The following is a 24,039-nucleotide window of genomic DNA, read 5'->3' as shown; positions in this document are numbered from 1 at the left end:
ATCCCAAATAATGGTTTGTCAGAGTGGGCTGTTGAACTGACTTCTCCATATTCACATGAAGCCCTAGTCTGTGGAGCAGATTCAGACAGACTTGGAAATCGTTACTTACTTTTTGGTGAGATGGCCCCTTGAGGAGCCAATTGTCTAAGTAAGGGTAGACAAACAGACCTTTTCTGTGTGGGGCCGCCACCACCACCACTGCCATGCACTTGGTAAAGACTCTTAGGGGAGATTTCAGCCCGAAGGGTAAGACTTTGAACTGATAGTGCTTGCTGCCGATATTTGCGGTGACCTGGAATGATAGGTATATAGAAGTACTCATCTTGGAGGTCCACCGAACACATCCAGTCTCCTGCTTGTAGATGTGGACATATTTGATGAAGGGCCAACATGCGAAACTTCTCCTTCACAATGACTTTGTTTAGCAAGCAAAGGTCCAGGATAGGTCTGAACTTGTGCTCCTGATCTCTTCTGGGCACAATAAAGTACCTGGAGTAAACTCCCTTCCCTCGCTACGCGGAAGGAACCTCTTCTATGGCCTTTTTTCGCAGAAGGGTTATCACTTCCTGCCGAAGCAACTTTAACTGGTGAGGATGAGATCTTTTCGGAGGAATGTCCTTTGGAGGCACACGAAAACGTAGTGCGTATCCATTACGCAGTATACTGAGCACCCAACGATCTTTTGTTATGCTGCACCACTTTTCCAGATGATGTGAAGCACTTTCCCCCCCCCCCCCCCCCCCCCCCCCCCCCCCCACTGGAGTGGGCAACGGTGCTCCAGTGGGGGGGGGGGGGGGGTCGACACCTCCTGGACCTTGTGGCTGAAGAGACGAGCTTCACCTTTTCACCTGAAATCACCCGACATTGGCTGGCAGCTTTCCATCGCCATCCTGGTCACTAGCAAGTGACCCAGACTCCGTCCCGTCTGCTTTCAGGTTCTTCAGAGCTTCGATCCACCCGGACACTTTTCCTCTGGTCCCCGGCAGCACTTCTTTGCAGCTCTCCATTGAAATAGACGACGAAACCAGACATCAAAAGACACCTATGCACCCGGCTTCCATGGGTAAGGTAACACGAATACTCTGGTAGTCTCAAGGGTATTGGCCCTCCTAGTGTAAGTCTAAAAGGGTTTCATCGTAGTCCATCCGCAAGTATCCTTAAATTGTAAAATTGTAACTTGTTCGTTTCCAATAGAAAGTCAATGGTAACCCGCGGCTGTGTTTAGACACTGCACGCGTCTCCCGTGGGCTTCCTAACGTTTGGTTGTTTAGAGTAGCCCCCGCGATTCCACAGGCCCCAGGCCTGCTTTCTAATTCTCACGTGGTTCTTATACCACTATTTTAGTATATGGTTTGTGAGGCCCCTAGGGCAAAACTTATACTGTGCAACTTATCATATGCTAATGAAGTAACTTGTATTGTACTTTTACCTCTGAACTCATAAAGAGTGCAGAGGGGTTGTGTTTAGAATATATACATATATATTTGATATATACCTTGTGTGGTGTTCTTTCATTTGGTACTCAAGGGATTATAATTGGTAAAACAACTTCAAGTCAAGTCAATCCGCTTTATTTCGATAGTAAAAGTATCATAAAAGAATTACATAAAAACAATACAATAAAACCATGTTACATAAAATCCAATAACTGTCATAAAAAATGATACACTTTCCAATAAGTTAAGTAAGAAAGTCCAATACATGACCGCAATTAAACAATACATTTTAGCCTTTTACATCTGATTGACCAGGTCCAGCCCAGGTATTTGGCCATACCACAAACATACAGTGGCCGGGTGTCCGACCTCAAAATTCGCAATGCGACAATGTGGTGTCTGGTACCCAGCTCCCTGTATTCGGGTTTAAGCCACAGACTCCACTCTAAGGGAACAAAATATACAAAAAGGAGAAGTTTGTGCAGGGATATTCCAGCGGGCAGTCCATTCTCTCAGAGGAAGTAAGCCCAACGTAAATTTAAAAAACAATGCATGGTCGAGGGATTTGAAAATCAAGTCCATAAAGGGTTCGCATAGGGGGACATCCTTGATCCTGAGGAACTCTATGGATGTCCTGCTGAGCTTGGGGGTTTGAGTTTACCCACTTCCAATACATGGATTTAAGAACTTGTTTGGGGGGAGTGCTCCTGGATGCCCAAGCATCTTCCAGACGCAAGTTTTCAAGCAGTGATTTAACATTGGTTAGCCACCCAATTTTTGACAATATCTCCATTAACCCCTCTGCGTAGCTAGTGAGTTCGGGAACTCTCCATAGTCGAGCCCACAATAAAAGCAGGCGCAATTTGGCCTGGTCACCTATTGAACGACAACCCATATCCAGCAACAATGGGAGCGTAGGGATGCTCTGGGGAAGGGACATTAGGTCCTTTAAGAATTTATTTTCAGATTTTAAAAGATGGTCAATAGAACCTAGTCCCCAAAGTTCAGCCCCATAGAGCCGGGACCGACTCCCCTTGCTTTATAAATGTCTAGGACTGGGGCAATAGGCGTAGAATAGGTTGAGCGTTGCTCTTTGATCAGTGTCCCTACAACCCTTTTGTGCGCCAACAACATTTTTGGGAGATGGGAGCCCCACTGCATTGAGTCAGATAGGCGGATGCCCAAGTAATCAAATTCCTTGACCCTTTCCAGGGGTATAAGATTTAAAGGAGGGCGGCTAAGCTGCCTGGGGAGATTCAGTACTAGGTACTTGGTTTTGGTCGGTATTGATCTTAAGGCCCCTGCTAATACAAAAGGATTGGAAATTGTCCGGAAGGCTCTGTAAGCCCATCGGGGTCTTCGAGATGAGCAGGGTATCGTCAGCGAATAGGAGCGTGGGTATTTTCTTTCCTGCCAGAGAGGGAGCGTCAGATGGCTGGTTTAGAAGATGCTCCACCACCCGGTTCACATATAATGAAAACATGGTGGGGGCAGGACGCACCCCTGGCAGACTCCCCTATCCACTGGAATTTTAACCGTCTTCTGGCCCTGAATACCCCACCTCACCTGCGCATAGTTCCCCTCATGCAACTTTAACAACAGGGACAGAATGTATGCAGGAATTCCCAGGTCAAGAAGTACCCCCCACAAGCGGTCCTGAGGCACCAGGTCAAAGGCAGTCTTTAGATCGATAAAAGAGTGGTAAAGATTGCCCTTGCCAAGTTCTACCACCTTCCAATAAATGAGCATCAGTCTAACGACCTGTTCGATGGTCCCTGTACCATACCTAAAACCTGCTTGAAATTCTGAGAGGATTTTGTTCTCAGTCTCCCACTGGAGAACTCTCTCCAGAATGACCTTTCCGGCTACCTTCTGTGTGGAGTCTATAAGACTAAGGCGATAAATCGCTGGGTAGTCCCGACAGCCCTTTTTAAAAATCGGGACGACCTCGGCCCCCTTCCACGAGACTGGAATCGCCGCCCCATGCATAATGGCATTGAGTAAGGTTACTATGAGCTTACCCCAATCCATTGGGTACCGGCGAAGTAAGTCACCCGGTAGCCAGTCAGGGCCTGCTGCTTTATTTGGCACTAGGGAGTTAATCACAGCTTCCACCTCTTTCGATGAGAAGGATAACAGGTCACTTGTATTACAAACCCACAAAACAGCGGATGATGTCGGTCCCAACCTTTCCGCAGGGTGGGTAGAGTAAAGAGATGAGAAATGATCGTACCATGCTTGCTCTGTGAGGTTACATGTGATAAGGGTACAATCTGGCCCGTTCCTGGTCCTTACCAGATTCCAAAAATCTCCAGCATCCCTCCTTGCACTAGCAGCCTTTAGGTCGCACCAGAACTGGTCGTCCCAATTCCTCCTAGCTTCCCTGATGGCAAGTCTGTAGTTCTTCCTGGAGGACCGAATCAGCGCGGGATCTTTTAGCTTAACAGCCTTCACCAGGGCAGTTTTTGTCATCCGGCACCTTTTAGTAAACCTCCTCGGATTGTGTTTCGATTTCTGGGCCACCCTATCATAAGAGTCCCTGCACGGTTTAGTGATTAGGCTTCCCAGGGCTTCAATTGTGTTACAAAAGAGACCTAGAACCTCAGACGGGGCCAAAGTGGACGAGTCCAGCCTGGATACTGCCTCTTCGATCAAGGTCCCTAGATTTTGCGCCAGACCATCGTCAAGGACAACCGCGCGCCATTTGAGGCGCCTTCCCCCGTTCGATGGACAAACATCTGATGTTATTCTTGTTTGTGGTTGGGAAACAACGTGTGGGGATGACCACATAGACTTTAAGCTTAAAGATAGGGGATTATGGTCACTGTCCACAGTTGGCAGGACCTCCATATCTCTCAAGTAGCTCCAGAGCTTTAAGTCAAGTAAGATGTAGTCAATACGAGAGGAATGGTCTACCCTGTTGTAAGTGTGGGCACCTGAAGGGTCTGAAGATGTTCTCCCATTCACTGCCCTCAAGCCACATTCTAAAGTCAAGATGTTACGCTGGATGGACCGTTGGGACCATCTCTTAATTGGCAGAATAGTAAGGGCTGGGATGCCCCTTCTCTCATCCTCATCGCTGATGCCCAAAATGTCATCGTCCGCTAGGGGTTCGAAAGTACAATTCAAGACAAGACCAAGACATTTGCGTGCTTGCTACATTTACTGAGCTCTTCTCCCAGAATGGTAATAATTGGAGATTCGGAGCCGCCATTAGTGCCTGTAGCATAGATATTAAATATCTTAATAGTAAACCCTCTGTCCGGACCCCTCACTGACAGTTTTAAAATGTCTGGAGATTTGGAAGCAAGCTGTCTGGTTTGGCAGCCCAAGGAGACATTGATCCAAATTAAGAGACCTCCTGAAGGGCGACCTCTCCTGGTTTGGGGGGGGGGGGGGGGGGGGGGGGGGGGGGGGGGGAATAGCTGGTACAAAAAACGTAGAGTAGCAAACCTTATGACAGGGTTCCATACTCCAGGTCTCCAGGAAAATGCAAATTCCATAGGACTCAATCAATAGATTCCAATCAGGAACATCTAATTTCCTGGAGATGCCAACTATATTTCAACTCAGGATCTTTATGTCACTACTCAAATTTGCCACCACTGGGATATGCAATGAACCCGCCAAGCTACTCCCAACATCAATCTCCACTGGGGAGATCACCTGCTCCCCCACCCTACTGGTGTCTTGTCGAGCTGGGGGGACAACACAAAGTTCGTTATGAGAACTACCATCAGAGTCCGCGGTGCCCTCCTGCACCCAGACAAACCACCGTCCTTTGTAGGGGACTCGGCAGGCTTAGCAAAGGAATAGGGGTTGTGTCACCAGCCGTAATCCGGCCAAAAAGCAGCTCTACCGACCAGGGGCATATAATGCTGGTAAGGATTAAATTCCGGATCAGAGTAAAGCCAATTATCCCTCCAGCCCATGGAATGCTGGCTGCTAATAGGTTTGGGCGCCAAGACAGTTTGAAAATGGCTAAGTTCAAATGTGCCAATCCCTGTGTTCCCCGTGATGGGCAGAAGGTTCCAGATATAACTAGAAACCCTAGGGTCCCTAAAATTAACTAGAATACAGTCCCCTGGTTGATCTTTGGGCCTATTCCCAACCCAGCCGACTCTTCTGCCATTAAGAACCTTGCCATCAAATGAATTAGGCAAAGGTCTATTTGCAGATAGCCAGAACATAGTTTTATTCTTAAGTTCATTGTACGATTCCTTAATGCCTGGTTTACGGGGAGGTAGCCCCGTAAGGACGATTACGTATGGCTGGCATTCAGGGGGAAGGTTGATGGTGGGAAGGTCGGTATCAATTTTAGCTACAGTAACTTTTTTATTTTGGTTTAGAGCATTACCCTTCTGTCCCTCACTGCGACCCATGGTGGTTTTAGTAAGCTTGCTCTGGACGGTCAAACTTGCAGGACGTCCCTTGGATCTCTTATCCACACCAGCCTCATTTGTTGTACTGCGAGACCAAACAGGTCTCTCGCCCGAGAAGTACCTCACATACAGCTCAATTATGGATACACTACAAGCACACTGGAGGAACCTGAAGCCTTAGCTGAGCACCCATCAGGTGCTTAAATACCTACATCTGCTGGGTACGGGGTACCACATGGTTTACTGAAGCGCTGCACAAACACATGCTTGCCTCTCCTGACACTCCGTGACCAATGGAACATGGATAAGATAGGGTGTGTAGTGATGCAGAATTGGCCGTGGCCCTGGCTTATACTGCTAATTTACAGGACTGGAATAATCTGAATGCCCAATTCAAATTAATACAGTTCTATATTGTGTAAAGGGCTTATCTCACCCTTGCGAAGGTCAACCGGTTATCCATGGCACAGACACTTCCTGTCCCCGTTGCCTATCAGAGGACGCATTTTCTTGCCATGCCCTCACCCATTTGATTACAGGCCTTTTGTCACTGCCTGGCCCTCCCACACCACTGGGGTCCCCTCGCTATTTACTTGGGGTGTTTAAGCCCTTGTTCAATTTAGCCAGATTTCTCAACCTAGCACTCTGCTTGGTTAAGAAGGGGATCACTTTCTTGGAATTAGAGGGCTCCCTCCTCGGTCGCATGCTTGGGCTCGGTTGGTGGTGTGGTCAACGGCTGAGGGACCAGCCTTACAGTCGGAGGATCTACAAGGCCTCCAGTAATATCCAATTTCACACTAATGGGACACCCTCCTTGAACCTAAAACACAAAGGTATGGTGGCTTCTGCAATGCTATTTTTATCAGTGTTATGGTACAAATCACTGATACTTTAAATTACCAACATTCTGGAGTGGATGGGTTAAGGCCAAGAGAAGAAAGCACAATCTTACTGAAGAGGAAGCCTCACTCACATAATAAGACATGCTACATCAAATGTCAACCTCGCCCCAACCATGGTAGGGCAATACCGCCAGGGCTTCTACGTGAAGCATTCAAATCTGGGGTAGATGCCACCATCCCCCTCTTGACTGACCAGCCACCTCATCCCTCAGTGCAGAACCCACTTCTTAGACCAGCACTCTTGACTCAGTTTGCTAGTAATGCTCCTCCTGACACTGACTGCATGTAGTTGCAGGCATGACCCTCCGACTGCCCCCCCCCCCTAATTCTTTCTCCTCCCCCTGGTTCCGCCATTCGCATCCAATACTGGTGCTCACCTTGTACCGTTCGCGACAACGGAAATCCGTGTATGTGTGGAAAGATCGTGGACGCTTCTTATGCGTCTGCAGTATGCAAGCTTTTGTTGTTTCCTCATACTCTTCTGTTTATTCCTTTCTGTATCTGTTCACATGTACTTGCATGCACTGCTCCTGTTTACCCTTTGATAAGAAATGTAAAGATTTTGTGCACTTTTACATCAGCATTATTGTCGCTACGGCTTAATGGCCTGCACTTTTGAGATGATGGTACTGCTTTCAAAATGCTCAAAAACAAGTTCACAAATAAAAAACATCTAGGCTTGCCCTATTGAATTCCTAATTGAGGTACAAGTGTAGACGCCAGCTTTGGCAGTCTGCTTTCTGGCTAGAGCAAACCTAAAGTGCGTGAGACATGGATGATATCCCGGGAAAAGATCCACTCTTGAAGATCCTACACTATCCATCCAATTGGAAAGGGTTGACAAATGGGCAACATTTTCAGGGTTTATAATGAACAACTTGACCACTGGAAGTAAGGCATACAAGGCCAGAAAGCACTTCAATATGTATATGAAGATCCATCACCTGTCATCAGAAAGGAAGGTAATCCAAGGTGTCCAACTTACTTGCCCTGAATATAGTTGTGGGTTCTGCCTGGCTTAGGTGCATACCCTAGCCAACCTTAAGCCCCATTTCTAACATATCTGAAGCTGTGGAGGAGGAATCACACCATTTCCTGCTCTGACTGCGCTTAACTGGCTCATGGTGGAGAAAAGGATTACATTCAAAATCTTCTGCCCGTTGCATATTGCCTAATGGGACTGGAGTCCAACAGAAGCTTGCAGCCCATTGATAAGGAGCACTGTACACAGGATCTCACAAATATCCAGCAAATCGCTGAATTCAGCAGTAAGACTGTTTGGAACAACCCAAAACAAAACTTTCCTGGATTGCCTCTAGTTGACCTAAACTCGCATGACTTAAACTGGGATTTGCTCACGACTAGATTGCCACCTACACCATTGACCTAATTTTTCTACAGTGCTCTGGAATAAACAGAAAGGCTACACGCAGCGCACAACAAAACTTCCCCAAAAAATAAAACACCTTTAACTTGACTTCTGGAAGGAAAGCCTGCAAGGCTAGGGAAGTCTACCTTGAGCACCAATAAATGTATATAATGGGCTTAATCAGATCTTTCCCACAAAAAGGCAACAGGGAGGTTCGCGCAGCAAGCTCCACCAATTTCCAGTGATAATTACCATAACAAAGCTGGCCTTGATTAGGGCAGCAGCAGAACAAAGTTCTTGCAAACCTACAAGAGCAACTAAAATGTGTAGTTTGAATCCAGTGAAGTCAGAGGATGTGTAGTCTGCCAACTAGCCACCTATACTGGAATTTCATACGTCTCTTTAGGTGAGAAAGAAAAGAAAGCAAATCCTTTGAATATTGTAGCCTCCATTATGACTAGGGTGACAGGCTTGGGCTTCCCTAAAGTCCTTGGGCTAGAAGATACAGGAGCTGCACGGAATAAGCCCTTGCTGTGAACAATTGGAATATCTTCTGAAATGAGTAACGGGTAAAGTCAGGCATCACCTCAATAAAGCACAGTAATTTGTCTGTGATGATGTCTATTATGTATCGCTGCAGCACCTGATCTATTGTGGGATTATAGAGGACTTTTCCATCATATTGCAAAATGGCGATTTGGTTATTTTGTTATATCTATCATAGGTCTTGCCGAAACGTGTAATATTTTACTTTGCATAAGCTACAGCCATTTTGGCTGTGGTGTCCATTTCATTTCTTTCGTAATTCTTTCATCCTCTGCTGTTCGTCTTTTCACTCTGCTTGGGGTATCCATTTTAGTTGACCTCCTGACATGGCTAAGCAATGTACATGCTGGAGGTTTGTAGCTGCCAGTGCACCTGGTCTCAGATGTTAACTGCTGACCATTTACTGCTGCCATAAGCATTCCTGCTCCCCCTCCCACTTTGCTGAACACGTAGTCATTCATCTGCCCTTGTTAGCTGATAGCTATTTCTAAACTTGTTCTTTCCATTTCTCTTCACATGCTTACTTACATTGCAAGAAAACCGGTATAAAAGGAACAATGGTTTGTGAATTCAGTGCACTACCTCCTGCAGCACTTGAGTGGTGTGTGGACAAGGTCACACTCATGAGCGATTAATAAACTTGTTATTTTATTTCAACTCCAGTGCCGATCTCTTTTTGTTAGTCTTTGGAACCCGTGGACGCGAGGGTGATCCTGCACCAGTGTACCCCATAAAAAGTACATTTATACAAGTTGGCCCCTGATACGTGGGGCCCCATCGGAGACTGGGCCGTACGAAAGAGTGGTCTCGACGGAGGATCGAAATATTACGGAGAACACGCACTGCATGAGTAGACCCTTGTCTATTCAGGCCGATGTGACTATTCCGGTTTTACCCGATTTGACCCCCCAGTTGGCGGCCGGTCTCGACTGGGGCTTTCTTTGGCATATTTCTGCAGTGACCATTAGGTCGACCAGAGATCGGCAGGTGGGAGTTGGAGACTTCTGTTTGGTAAGGTCGCTGCAGCAGCACTCTAGATTTGCTTGGCCAAGATTTTGGTTTGGTTCGTTATTCATTTTTTGTAAAAAGCGAAGGCAGGTAATGGAGATTTTTCTAATTTTTTGGAATATTTATTTGTAGTAGTAATATTTTACATATACTCGGAAAAAACTGCCTGTTCTCAGCACACTCCAAAAGTGGTGTTGCCGTTTTGATGGTACCAATAATAGTTTAGAGCAAAGTCAGTCAGCTTCTCCGGAAGGGACCCCTAATAGAGAGATGTATATCAAATATGGTATTTCTCCCATAATGTAAGGTTCATTATGGAACAAATACACAAAGAAAGAGTCTGATTTACAATGGCTAGTCAATGGGTCATTCGATTCTAAAAAGGTTCAATATGTAGAGCAGTGTTTATTTAAAAGAAAAGGTGGACAGGATGTGTTTGGTTTTGTACGTATGTGGCATAAAGAAGTGCAAGAGAGTGAAGAGAGCGGAAGCAATAGCAGACAAGCATTTGCAATGCAATAGGTCTCACAGTTACACAAGTTAAAGCTATTAGCATTGTAAATGGCAATGCCTTTTATTTAGGTTTTTAAAAGGAAAACAAATATAAAAGGCATTGTTATTTGCAATGTCAATAGCTCAAACTCGCGTAAATGCGAGACCTATTGCATTGCAAATGCTTTTTAAAGGTGGAAGAGATTTTTTAAGTGCCACATGTGCTGATAAGTGAGAAATGGTATCAAAGAAATGCCAACGACTGGCCCTACAAAACCAGCATTTTAGCCATTAGATGAAGTTTTCTTCTTTTTACTCCTTTCTGGCTGAGTGGTAGTGAATAAAATAAATACACATACCTCTCCAACTGCTTAAGAAAGCTATAAAACATGAGGTTAGTAGTGTAAAAACAAACGTTATCCCTCATAAGACAAAACAAGGAGCTGTAACTGTCGGTGCGGAGTAGGTGATGTAGTGACTGTTGTGTGACCTCTGTCGTGTTCGGCAGCTGTACAGAGATCAGCCAGGATGCCAGTTGAGTGGGTGAATAGGTTATACCTTTTAGAATAAAGAAATATCATTTTATACATGTGCAAGGAATAATTCACATTTGTAAAGCGCGAAGATATCACCCCTTATGGTTTCAAGGCGCTGGGGGCAGTCTGGAAAATTAAATGAGCGATTGCCCACAGTCAAATGGTGCTGAGCTGAGCTGCGGCCGGCACCGGGGATAGGACCGTGGTCCAGAGTCAGCCAGCCGCTCTGCCCGCTGCGCCACACATCTCCCCCAAGGAAGGCCACTTCCTCTAGGCGTGCTTTGCATTGGCACTGCTCTCTTAAATCTGCAGGACAGGTTCGCCTGTCCAGCGACCTAGCATCCAATAACACATACCCTGGATGTCCGCTTCGGGTCACTGAAAGCAGGGCTGTCCTTTGGGGTCAGATGTCATTTACACTCAATTAACTGTGCATGGCACAGACACAGCCTGTTTCCTGGTGACAGTTACATTTGCTTAAATTAGAGCTTTTGCAATTGTAAATGGTGTTGTAAACGACAATGTATTTTATCGCATAGAAACATTTGAAATGAAAGACGATGGCGATTAACCCTTTGCAGTCAAGCTCTTCCCGACCTACAACGTTTAAAACTTGGCCTATTTGGGAAACGTTGTGTGTCACAGGGGAACAACCACCACGATCGCCCTGTGGGTTTGTGTGCCTGCTACAGAGATGTGTTTGTAATTTGAAGAACAAATACAAATAAATACGGAGTTACATTTTAGCAATATTATTAATTTTGAGTTTATACAAATTAAGTTCTCTTCAGTTTTTTGTGCATGTGGGGTTGCAGTGATTGTAAATTCTTGGGATGTTTTGGTTGGTCTGTTTGGTAGGATTTGTGAGTGAATAGATCACTGTGAGAATGTTGGGTGTGTGTGATTTATGGTTGTTCTGCCTCTGGAGATTGGTGTGTGTGGTTGTGTTACACCAGGAAAAGAATAAATACATCTAGGCCGTTTACAGCATTAGCAGAAAAAAAAGATACGACTTACCTGCATGACGAGATTCCCGGTCGGGGTGACCGACGGGTAGAATGAAGCGAGAGGAGGGGAGAGGATTGGGAGAAGCAAGTAAGAATAGTGAGAGAGGCGAGTGCAGAGGTGAGAGCCATAGGTGGACGGGGGACCGCGGGCCGATGGGGGAGTAAACAGACTAAGGGATGAAAAGCGGACGAGTGACTACTTGAGGAGAAATGAGCGGTTGGAAAGTGTTAAGGGGTGGGGGGGAGGAGTGGAACGGTCCAATGGTCGAAGGATGTGTGGTTGAGTAGACAGAGCCAGGGTGGAGTGGTAGAGCATGGCTGACAGTGGTGAAAGGGGGAGACGTGCAAGAATGTTGTGATGGACGGAGGGGGAGGCAGGGTAAAAGTGTGAGCGGCTTAGGCAGGACAAAGGGCTGAAGTGTGTGGGGAGTGCTCTTGTACCAGTATTGGTGCCTGCTGCAGAAGGCCTCGCCATGCATGGAATGAGACGTCTCCCTGAACACCCATTAACCGGCCCGAACGGCCCCCACCCGTCCTCGTAAAAGCTGAGATTGCCTTGCTGCGCGCGCGGCCCTGCTGACGAGCTTACCAAAGGCATTGCAGTCAATGGCTGTGAACGCGCGCTTTAGGAGACACGCGCTGTGAAAGTGTGGGAGAGCGCGAGAAGAGACGCACGTGTTCACAGCGCGTGTCTCCTTAAGAGCACGGTTACAGCCATGTACTGCAATGGGTTTATTAAGCTTATGCACCTCTCCTGTCCCACTTCACTACCTACACGGCGACAAGAAGTCTAGCTGACGACAGCGCTTCGTGCTGCGACGCCAGCAAGATCTAAAAAGGACCCCGGAATGATATATCCAAATGCGTTGGAATTAAAGAATAAAGAAATATAGGAAACAAAAGAAAAAGATAGGGATTGTAAATTAGAGGTAAATGGCCAGTACCCTAATAGGCGCCCTATTTATCCCATACTTAATAAACCACAGGATGACTGCATCCTATTAGAAGGCCCCCAAACCAGAAAGAAAAAGATAAAGATAAGCAAGTTGGGCGACAGATTCGCTCTACTCTGTCTAGTGCAGATAAAGATAAATTGAAGAGCAGTGCTAGAGAGGAATCTCGTCGGAAGACTACAGCGACGATCCTCACAACTATATTTGAGGCTTGGGAAAATGCAAAACAGTTATATTTTTTTGAAAAGTTCTGTTGGGAGAGATTATATAATTGGCAACATATCTGACAAACCAGGCCCAAATAATTTGAAGACGGATTGTAGGCAGTTAAGAGATGGGAGTTACCCTTTCAAAAACATATCGGACACAATTAAGTCGAGCGGTTAAATTACAGGATGATACATTACAAATGCAAAAGGAAAAAAATAATCCAAAAAGCAGCAAGCAGGCGTTGGGACAACAGAATCTCAGACAGAGAAGACTGATATTCGGGTGGATGCAAATGATCCCAACAGTAGTGAGTCTGCGATGAGACCAATGCGTGAAGCTGCACCCCTGTATGTTCCTCCGAAAGGTGCTGGAACAAGTAATGATAAAACACCCGATGATGCAAAGTGATATTTCATACATAATTGGGTTTATACTCCTTGGAGTAGAGCAGATGTTCTGGCTCTTAAAGCTGCTTTGCCCGATCCCTGAAAAAATCCCGCCGCCTTCTATGAGGAGGTGGACGTGTACTGTATACACCTGGAGAGCCCCCTCTACCTGGAGCAAATTTGTCCCCTGATCAGTGTGCTTATTGTAAAGAGACTGGGCATTGGTGTTCTGAGTGACCACTTTTGCAAGGTCAGCAGTACTAGCAGGGAAGCGGTAGTATGAGAGGACCCCAGGGAATTCAGCAAACAGGGGAGGTACAGGAGCTCGTCCCAGGTTTGAGGCAGTTGAACAAGGACCAAATTACTCCAATACTTTTGATAGATCAAATCAATACCAAATGTCTGATTATTCTGCTGATGCACTTGCAGACTCCGATTCCGCATAGGGATACCTAGGATGGGGTAAGGCACTGGTTGAGGTGCCAGTCGATCAAATGGGTCCTTAAGTTGAAGCAAATGTTCCGTGATCTACTGATCGGTTTTTGGTTGACACAGGGGCTACGCGTAGTGCTCTGTCTAAACAATTGGTTCCTAGGGCTCCCCTGTCCGGCACAATGATAACATCGATGGGATTTGATGGAACACCTACACCTAGCCCGCTTTCTCAGCCACTTGAATTGAGACTTGACAAATTCACTGCAGCATTTACATTTTTGCTTTCCCCTAACACGCTGGACAACATTGTGGGTATCAATATGCTTAAATATTTTCATACTATTATACGTTTCTCTCCGGAAGGTGTGCGTGTTATTTTGAATGACTATTATCCAAAGGTTGAGAGATCCTGTCTTATCAATGAGGATGCCGCTCTGGCGTCCCTACCTTGTACTTCGTGGGCTAGATAAGATACTGATGTGGGTCAAATGGTTATTCCACCAGTACATATCCAAATAAAGGAGGGTGTTTCATTGCCTCGTCTGCCCCAATACAAAATTTCCTGAGAAGGTGAAGAAGCATTAGCACACATTGTGCAGGATTTGATTAAAGTGGCGGTAGTGGAAGAAGTCCCCTACAATACTTTCAATAGTCGTATCCTTCCTATTTTGAAAAAAAGACAGATACTAAAATTTACAGATTCATTATTGATATGCGAGAGGTTAATAAAAATGTAGTGCCCAAATATCCGGTAGTTTCTGATATCACGACCCTTCTCACTATGGTCCCTCCCGCTGCCATTACATTTTCGGTGATCGATTTGAAGAATGCCTTCTTCTCGATACCCATTCACCCTGAAAGCCATTATTTGCTTGGGTTCACCCTGAAAAATAGATATTTCCGGTTCTATAGAGCTCCACAGGGCTATACAGAGAGTCCTAGCATTTGCCAGTCAAGCAATAAACACACAACTTGATTCCTTTCCTGCACCAAAAGGGTTGGTCCTTATCCAATATGTCAATGAAATCTTGTTAGCAGATACCCCTGAGCAGAATGAAAAAGGAACACTTATTGTTCTCATTTCTTGCATCACATAATCACAAAGTAAGTAAGTAGTAAGAAATTGCAATATTGTAGACAGCAGGTTACCTATTTAGGTCACCTCCTGTCTAAAGAGGAAAGTGCACTCACACCAGATAACATTCAGACCATTTTAGATACTCATGTGCCCCGTAATCAGAAGGATGTCCGTGCACAGATTGGCCTCACTTCTTTTTGTAGGCAGCCAAGCCCCAGTTTTTCGCACATTATTAAACCTTTGTTGGCCTTTTGACTAAAGACACTCCGATGTCCCTCCCATGGACTACTGAATGTCAGAATGCCTTCCAACAGTTACGCCAAGCTCTTTGTTCTGGGGTGGCACACAATGTTGGCTGCTTATGGAAAGAACGGGGTTTCCTTACCTCACATGGGACACAGATGGTGCATAATCTTCTTACTGCCCTAACCTATCCTAATAAAGCTGCAATTGTTAAGTGTAGTGCACACAAGAAAGTGACTGATAAAATAGGAGCAGGTAATACCTTTGCGGATCACACAGCTTGTGAGATTGCAATGCAGCGAAGTACCACATCTATGTATGTGGTGAAGTCACAAGCTGAACATTGGCATGATACCAGGCAGGAAGTGTTGTACATAAATACAATCTGACTCTGCTAATAAACTAGATCAATGGTCTAAAGAGGGAACACTGGATGATGAGGGCTGCTGGAGAAATAAAGATATGACCAAACGGAAGTTACCTACAGCAAACTTATACCCCTTGATTCACATGGCACATGGGCCAGCACATATTGGTGCATCCTCAATGGCAAAACAACTAATGTAAGTTTGGGATCATCTTGATATTGCCGGCACTGCTAAAAAGATAGTCCAGTCTTGTCTGCTCTGTCTCCAGTATAATCCTGGAAAGGGAACACGAACTCCAACAGGAAGGATACGACACCAACTGCACCTTTTGAGGTACTGCAAATGGACAACAGACCTCATTTCATTAGGCATGTTGTAGAATAGGTCATGAAAGGGTTGGGGATTAAGCGTAAATTTCATGCCGCTTTTCACCCACAATCAGCAGGCCTGGTGGAGTGTTACAACTCCACCCTGAAATTCAAACTGGCTAAAATACAGGCTTCCACATCTTTGAAATGGCCTGATACGCTGCCACTAGCTCTGCTTTCCATCAGATCGATACCACATACGCGGTCTGGCCTCACACCGCATAAAATGGTCTTTAGGAGGCCCATGAATATTTGGGGGATCCCCAAGTCTCACCCTGTACATGATGTACCCCATGCGTAGATGAGTGACTATTTGTCTCAGTTAACTGACAGCTTGTCTTCTATTTATCAGCAAGTACAGGAAGCTCTTCTAGACAGGTCGCCGGAAGAAGGCCATGATCTGCGGCCTGGCGATTTTGTGCCGACTAAATCGTTTCAACAAACAAATTCCCTGGCACCTGAGTTGTGCGGCCCAGAGCAAGTTCTCCTGGCTACCAGAACTGCAGTGCGAGTGACCAACCGGAAGACCTGGGTACATGCCACCCTTTGTCGAAAGGTTACGCATGCCCTCGTGAGCCAGCTGCGTTGACAAATCACTGCAACATCCTGGTCGCCGAGAGATGACGAGTTGAGTCACCTGGAGGCCCTGAGGAAGTCTCACCGGACCACAGAATCCCTGGTGCATCTAAATATCTGCTTCGATGCAGGAAGAAAGACACTTTATTGCAGAAAGAGACTGTTTGAGCCACTGTCCTGGATGGTTGGTTAAAGACTGACTACACAGGGGGGTAGCCTTTTAGTGATTACTCGTCTCAACGTTAGTGAAGATACCAACGTCCACCCCAGGACCTTAAGGCATAATCTGTTTTGTTGTTTGCCAACGAGATAAACATGCCTGAAAAGAAGAAATTGAATGCTACAAAAGTCTGTAGAAAAAAGTATAATGATAGTTATCGGACTTACTTTGACTGTTGTCATCATTGCTATGATAATGTGGGTAGTAGAGGAAGTAACTCTGGCTCGAAATTTACTGACTGCTACTACTCCTCCTCCTCTCCCCACAGAACATTATTACTTCACTCTTCCCTATCATGAAAAGAAGCACCGAATGTCATGTCTCAATAACACTTTCATACAAATGTTGCATCATACTCAATGCTATGAACACTACCTGGGTATGTGGAATGATGCCATTTCCAAAATGCATAAAATAGCCACTGAGATACATCAAGACTCCGGAACATGGACTTGGACTGGCTAGTTGCAGGTTTGATAAAGTCGCATTAATGATTTGTAAGTCTCCTTGGAAATGCACCTGCCTAGACAATTGTGGTGAAATATATGGCCTCCAAATTTGTAATGAATTACACATGAATACTTACCAGGTCAGCATACTTTTTACAGAGAGCTGCCAACTTCTCCTCTGGACTGCACAGTGTATATTTTCTGTATGGGGTCTGTAATATTGTCGGCCTTATTCATAATTATTGCAATTATCTTCTCTTGTGGTTTATGTATTCAATGTGGGCAAATGCTCTGTTCCCACTGTATTTCCACTTGTACTACTCTTTTACCATCTAAAACGAATGTCCAAAATGTAAATGCCCTTTCAGATATGAAATGAGAAAGCTATAAAATGATTCTAATAGATATCCATGATTTTTATCATACCCCTTTTTAAAGCATAGGAAAATGGCTTAGCTTATGCTAAAAGGGTAGTCTGTGGAAACGTGTAATATTTTCCTTAGCATAAGCTACAGCCATTTTGGCTGTGATGTCTATTGTGTTTCCTTCGTAATTCTTTCGTCCTCGGCTGTTCATCTTTTCAGTGTGTTGTGTGGACGAGGTCCCACTCATGAGTGATAAATAAACTTATTTTATTTCAGCTCCAGTGTTGATCTCTTTTTGTTAGTCTTTGGAACCCGTGGACGAGAGGGTGACCCTGCACCAGTGTACCTCTAAGAAGGTACATTTCCACAGTCTTATATATCCTATGTCAGTTATATCTCCCAAAATTATGTCGAAGTGAAAGTTGATTAACGAAATCCTGATATTCAACATGTTTCTGTCATTATGCATTACAATAAGCTACAGTCACTTAACTGGATTGACAACATTTTGATGGAATATGAGGAGTAAAGCAGTAAAGAAAATTATTGTTACCGGAACCCTTCAACCATCCAGATTTATCAGCTGTAGCTTTGCTTGACTTCTGAAGATGTGCCTCACAGGGAATCGCACTTGAATAGAGAGTCTCACTTGTTACTGGCACAGGAGGTGCTCATAATTACATAAAATGTCAGATTATGCTTTTACTTTAACAGTTTTTCCAACTCACATCCAATTCATCCTGCCCTATAGGGATTTCTCGCTCGCTCAGTTTATACTTGGATGTTCTAGATTGCGTTATAAAGACGGCACAAAGAATGGTTAGAGAATCATTTATTATTTTTAACAGTCTTATCCCCCGCCGGTTTTGTAATCATCCATAGTAATAGAAGCCAAAAGAGGAGGTCCGGAGAGAGGATGTTAACCTTACATCGCCATGTTCTTAATGGATGCAAGATGCACAATTAACATACAACTCCATTATTCAACAATATGTTCCCATCAAGATTCAACTTCAAATTCCTGGTTTAAATCCACAATCTGGTATTATAAGCTTAACATTTAGCACCAAAAATTGCACTGACTGACAGGTAGCTTCAACATGTGGGCAGATCGACCCAGCAACAGAATACTATGGAGTAGATAAACAAATAGACTAAAATTCACCTATGTTGCCATAGGTATAACAAAGACAGTGAGTCACACACATATTAATATTAACTCATACCTGAACATGCCAATACTCTTACCTAACCGTAAGCAATGGCTTGACCATACTTTATGGCTCTGCATCTCCCAAGCCTGTGATGCAAGCCTCACTCAAGTAAAAATCTACCAAAATAGCATATCTAGTCAACATCTGAAAGATCTCAATGAAGCATAATTTAACAACTTTATAAATGAACAAGTAAAACACTAAATTCCTTTATTGGCTATATCTGCCAGAAAATAGCCTCCCTAATAAACAGGTTAGCACCACAAAAACATGAGGGCACCCAAATACTTCCTCAGTACGACCAACACATGGTTCACATGCAAATTATAATTATTGAAAAGACCGTGCTGAAACTTCAAAACATCAAAGGCGCAAGTCGCAGTCCAAGGAGGAAACAGTGCATTTACAGGACGAGCACAATTTCATCCGAAGGAAGCATTGGGTTCCAAGTTTGAAGAATTAATTTTGACAATTTAAACCAAGACTCAAAGCGTCTGTAACGACTTATGCACAGAGGAGCGTACATCGTCAATAAAACTTTATTAGAGAAATTAAATTAATTAAAAATTGTTCTATGCAGGACTGGCAAATATGACTACTTGTACTTAGTTATTTTTAGAGTTGTAAACCATGTTTTTTTATTGTGAATACAGATTCTTTTTAATATATCTTTTTGCCTGTTGTCTAGAAAAAGCAACTAGGGTCCCAAAACACGTGTTGGCATTGTAACTAACATAATTTGCATGTATCAAGCCAATTGGCAGATTGATATTTTCTGATTATGCAATGCTCGAATGAATATTCCCATTATGCACACACAAATAAATTCACAATTGCACAATATATGACGCATACTAAGAATTTTATTCCAGGAGGTAAATGTGTGCATTGTATAGTATACTTTTGGATGTTTACCTAAACAATCAAGGTGTCTCTACAATTGGACTTCCAAGAGATACACGAATTTATATCACCAAGTTAGTGGTGCCCCAGCACTGGATCACCCTTCTTTTATATAAACACTTTACTTCCCATGAAAAAGAACAAATAAAATACATTTTCAATAACCCACCATAGTAGTCACAAATCACACCCATGCTTAGCTCCACAACACTGAAAAGACTTGACAATTGCCTGACCCAAAAATAAAGATCTGCTTTTCAATTTTAAACAATCTTCAATGGTCACCCTATCAAAATACAATTGCCCTTCAGCACATTCAACCCTGCTCTTGAGTAGGGGATGACCATTTCAACCTCAAAGATCAATGCATATAATCTGCCAATGGACCCTTGGATTGCAAGTTTTAACATTTTCTTGTATATTGCATGAAGCACATCTTCTCCTCTCTGGTAAATGACTTAACCAGTATGAGAACTTCCTCTCTGTCGCTGTGCATAGTGCCCATTCAATTGAAGCATGAAACCATGCAGACCCACTGGAATCAGAAATTCTAAATCCACAGGACTACAGCAAACCATGAAATGAGTAGTAATGCTCAACTGCAAGAACATGATGAACAAAATCCAGCTGCACAATCTGTGTATGTAAACTAATGTGAAAGACCAACAAACATTTCCCAGGTCATGGCACACGCCTACATTTCTACAGCCAGCTTGCTACACATAAGAGCCTCCTTCTCACATGTTGAATTCCACAAGACGCTTAAGGCCTGAATTTGAGCAGTCCCACTTGACCCTTGGTTTGGCTATACTCTCAGCTGCTCAGCTCCAGGATACCCCCCCCCCCAGATAATCATGCAAGAAGTCGGTATTCAGAGAAATCTGTAGGACCACCATGCTGTTAACGCAAATTTTCCACAATGTTTTCCAATGGTAATATTTCCCAGTGAAGGGAAGACTTTTTCCAAGACTAGAAAGGATCTGTTGAAGGTATTATGGAGGATGTTGAGTAGCTCAAGAGGATTCAAGAGAGTCCCGAGGGTCAGAGACACAAACGATCAACCAAGGTCCACTGTTGTGAGCATCTTTTAGTCCCTTGTAACTCAAGGGTATTGTCAGCGTTTGGAAATATATTTTACTGTAAGCAGAGATCTATTAATTGTTTTGCTTTACTACTATCTCTTCATAAGCAATATGGCTGGCCACCTTGCAACATTTAGTTTACACATACCTGTTACTTGACTGCTAGAATGTTATATTAAGTGCTGTTGAAATCAATGTTTGCATTGGTTTTTTAAATTCTTCTACACAGGATTTAATGTATTTGTACTAAAACAGAAATCATGAAAACAGTGCAGGTTTGATAAAGTCGCATTAATGATTTGTAAGTCTCCTTGGAAATGCACCTGCCTAGACAATTGTGGTGAAATATATGGCCTCCAAATTTGTAATGAATTACACATGAATACTTACCAGGTCAGCATACTTTTTACAGAGAGCTGCCAACTTCTCCTCTGGACTGCACAGTGTATTCAAGGCCTGCATTAGTAATAGGACTTCTTTCCCTAAGGGATTTAAAACAATATTTTAAGAACTGGAGGAGAGGTTTATGTTGTGCCATTTTACACAGACAAAAAATATTGAAACGTAACAATATTATGTAGGTAGTATTTTGAACAATCTGAAATCAAAGTACAAAGAACAATTAAGAACTGGAATCCTAGATTTGGATCCAACTTGTTCCTGCACAATCTCTTGTATGCTGCATGACAAGTTAAGGTTTGAACCACCCCATGCAATGAAGACATGGAATGACTACTACTGAAGAACTACACATAGTATAGATTTGCCAATTTGATTTTTTTAACCTTCCTCTTCCAAATCAAATGCAGCCTTCTTCAAAGGCAATCTTTTGACTAATATGTAAAATCTCCTTACAGAAATGTTAGAACTGCTGCAATGGAATGCTCTTATTTAACCTTTTACTAAGTAGAAGCTACTAATGTCCCACTGCATGAGCCCAGAGTGTTAACAGATTGGAGAGCCCTGAACTCTAATCGCCTGCGCGGTAAGTTAAAAACTCAAGATCCAGAGCCCAATAATGGGTTTGTGATTTGCAGGTTTATTCAAAGACCAATTTCAATTAGTCTACATAGAGCCCAAAATTCAAGCTGTCTCTCTAGATAGTATTCAGATCTGGTGGTTCTCTGCTTCTATGCTTCTATGACCTTTTCTGTTTCAGGCTCTGGAAGCAATTGGCGACATATAATAGCAGGTATCGGGTGGGTGGGGTTTTTTGGGGGAAGCAGGAAGTTACAAAAATTATCACATAAAATTCCAGTCCGTTGTCTTTTCTACCTCTTTACTTCGGGCTCTTTCTTTTAAAAATGTTTGCATCTGTCTTAAGATAATTTTTTCACCCCCTCCACCCCACATACAAATTAGCACTTGCTTTCTTTAGCAGTATCTGTGAATTTCATTTTCTGATTCTTTGAATATTAGTCTTACGCAGTTCTCTGGCTATTTACATGTCAGAGTCTCATTTCTGTTACACTACTGTCTTTCACAACCTAACTAAAAAAAAAAGTTAAGCTTTTTATTGGTTCAGGTTCTTCTTATAAGACATCAAATGTATTAGCCTTCCAATTCTCCTTGGTACATCAATTAAGGGCAGTTTTTCCTGCAGGTGCAATCTACATACAAACTTGACCCCCATAATCATCACCTGCCCTACCTCTTTTTTGTCAGGAGAACGCACAAGATTTCCCCAAAGTGGTAGAAAGAAAAATAAATCAAGTGCTACCAACTCAAAATCTATCTGGGAAGTCATGACCTTCAACAAGGTCATGGTGAGTCCAGGAACGGAGGAGGCAGTCTGATGCCAAGCCTCCTCGTCTACACACAACAAGCAGCAATGTGGCGTACGGGCTGTGGTTAGAGTTAGGCTGTTTATGGTGTCCTGATCTGCGCTCCTTTACTCTCCTTCATCTGTTACTTCTTGCTCTCTTCAGGGTCTGCGGACACACCTGATGACGGAGTCTTTTTTTTCCTCTACCTGCATGCACTCATGCATTACTACTTTGCCTGTTTTCTGTGGTTCTCCCGTCCTCTAAGCCCTCCTTTTTTATTGTTTCCTCTTATTTTCTTTTCTAGATGACAGAGCCTTTGTCGGGATGGGCAACCGGCGTGAAACCTCTTCATGTATGTGTATTTCACATCACCCTAGAGAATTCCTAAACTCAGATTTTCGGAAATTTTCAAATTGAAAGGTAAGAGGAAGTGGATCCTGAAAATTTTAAGGATTGCACCTTTTTTTCCAACTGAATAACAATCTATGTAAGATACAAGGACTGGAGAACTACATTAAGAGGTTAAGCAACTTTTTCTTCTTCAAAACATTCACATGCCTAAAATATGACTATTAAGGAAGACATAAATGTTAGCGGAAATCATGCTAATGTTAGTCGAAAGATTCCATAACACTGCCTGCCCAACTGCTGATCCAAATCTGGATGAATATCTGCGAAGGTATGCCAGGATTTCTTTGTTCTGACCTTGTAAACATTTTAAGTGGATGTCCCGCATATATCGCCTCGGAGTCAGAATAACTCCAGTTGAGAAAAAAAAAACACCAATGAGTTGTTAGCCCCAAAATCTACAACAAATCACATAGGAGAAGAGTTCACTAAACCTAAAACCTATTCCAATTTCCTAGTATATGTCTAGCAAGAGAATTTAAAATTTTAAAGGGAGGTGGGGGGGGGGGGCGGGGGGTAGTCCAGGGAAATAACATTTCCATTGAATATTAGTTCAAGTACCAAAAGAGTTCAACACAAAGGGACTCTATCAATCGACCACATTTTCAGGGTAAAGTCTGTTCAACACAATAAACAAGTTTGTCTAGGATACTAAAGTGTGCAGTCCTGCCAGGAAGTGCATGATAAAAACTATTGTAGATTGTCAAACTTTCATCGAGTAATCCCCAACTGCAGAAGACAAAAAAGAAGCAGCAACTCATTCATGAGCAAAAAACAGGCCTACTAAAATCATCAAATTTAAGACTTAAAGAAATTACAAATTGAGGCGTTTTCTCGAGTTTTAGTACCATGGTGGACTGGAGTGCAATGTTTTTTTTTTTAAGTAACAGGTTTCACGCGTTTCTGGTACACACAATAAGGGAACTTAAACTTCTGTAAATATTCTGCTGATTGCTTTCCCTTCTTTGCCTCTTAGATTTAGGTCAGATGCTTGTCATGTTTTCCTTTAGGTTACATCTAGCCATAGTGTAAAGCTATATGTTAGTTAAAGCTATCAGAAGTAAAATACTTTGTAACATTGCAATGCAAAATGAAACATTAAAGGCACGTCAGGACCATTAATAAATATGTAGGAGCTGACATGTGATCATCGATGTAACAAAAATGATAGCTACTGTAGTGCACTTAAAAACTTAAGCCCTATTTAGGGACAATGTTACAAAAACAAAACAAAGAAAACAAACGCTGAGTAAACTGAACTTCTCAAAAGGGAAACCATAATTAATTAAATACTTTAAATCCGACTCACTTAAGAATATCTACATTTGCCTGAACAA

General features: G+C 43.4%; 1 protein-coding gene across 1 annotated transcript in view; it reads right to left on the bottom strand.

Moving 5' to 3' along the window:
* Positions 1–24,039, bottom strand: part of TXLNG (taxilin gamma) — a 290,841-nt gene that overhangs the window by 191,262 nt on the left and 75,540 nt on the right. The window contains exon 3 of the mRNA XM_086934258.1: positions 20,919–21,010. Within this exon, the coding sequence (XP_086790384.1) occupies positions 20,919–21,010 (92 nt within the window). The remainder of the gene's footprint in view (positions 1–20,918; positions 21,011–24,039) is intronic.

Source organism: Lissotriton vulgaris, chromosome 8, assembly GCF_964263255.1.
Source record: "Lissotriton vulgaris chromosome 8, aLisVul1.2, whole genome shotgun sequence".
In the NCBI taxonomy this organism is placed as follows: domain Eukaryota; kingdom Metazoa; phylum Chordata; class Amphibia; order Caudata; family Salamandridae; genus Lissotriton; species Lissotriton vulgaris.
The sequence above is the reverse complement of the archived record's forward strand: the minus strand, read 5'-3'. Positions and strand labels throughout refer to the sequence as shown.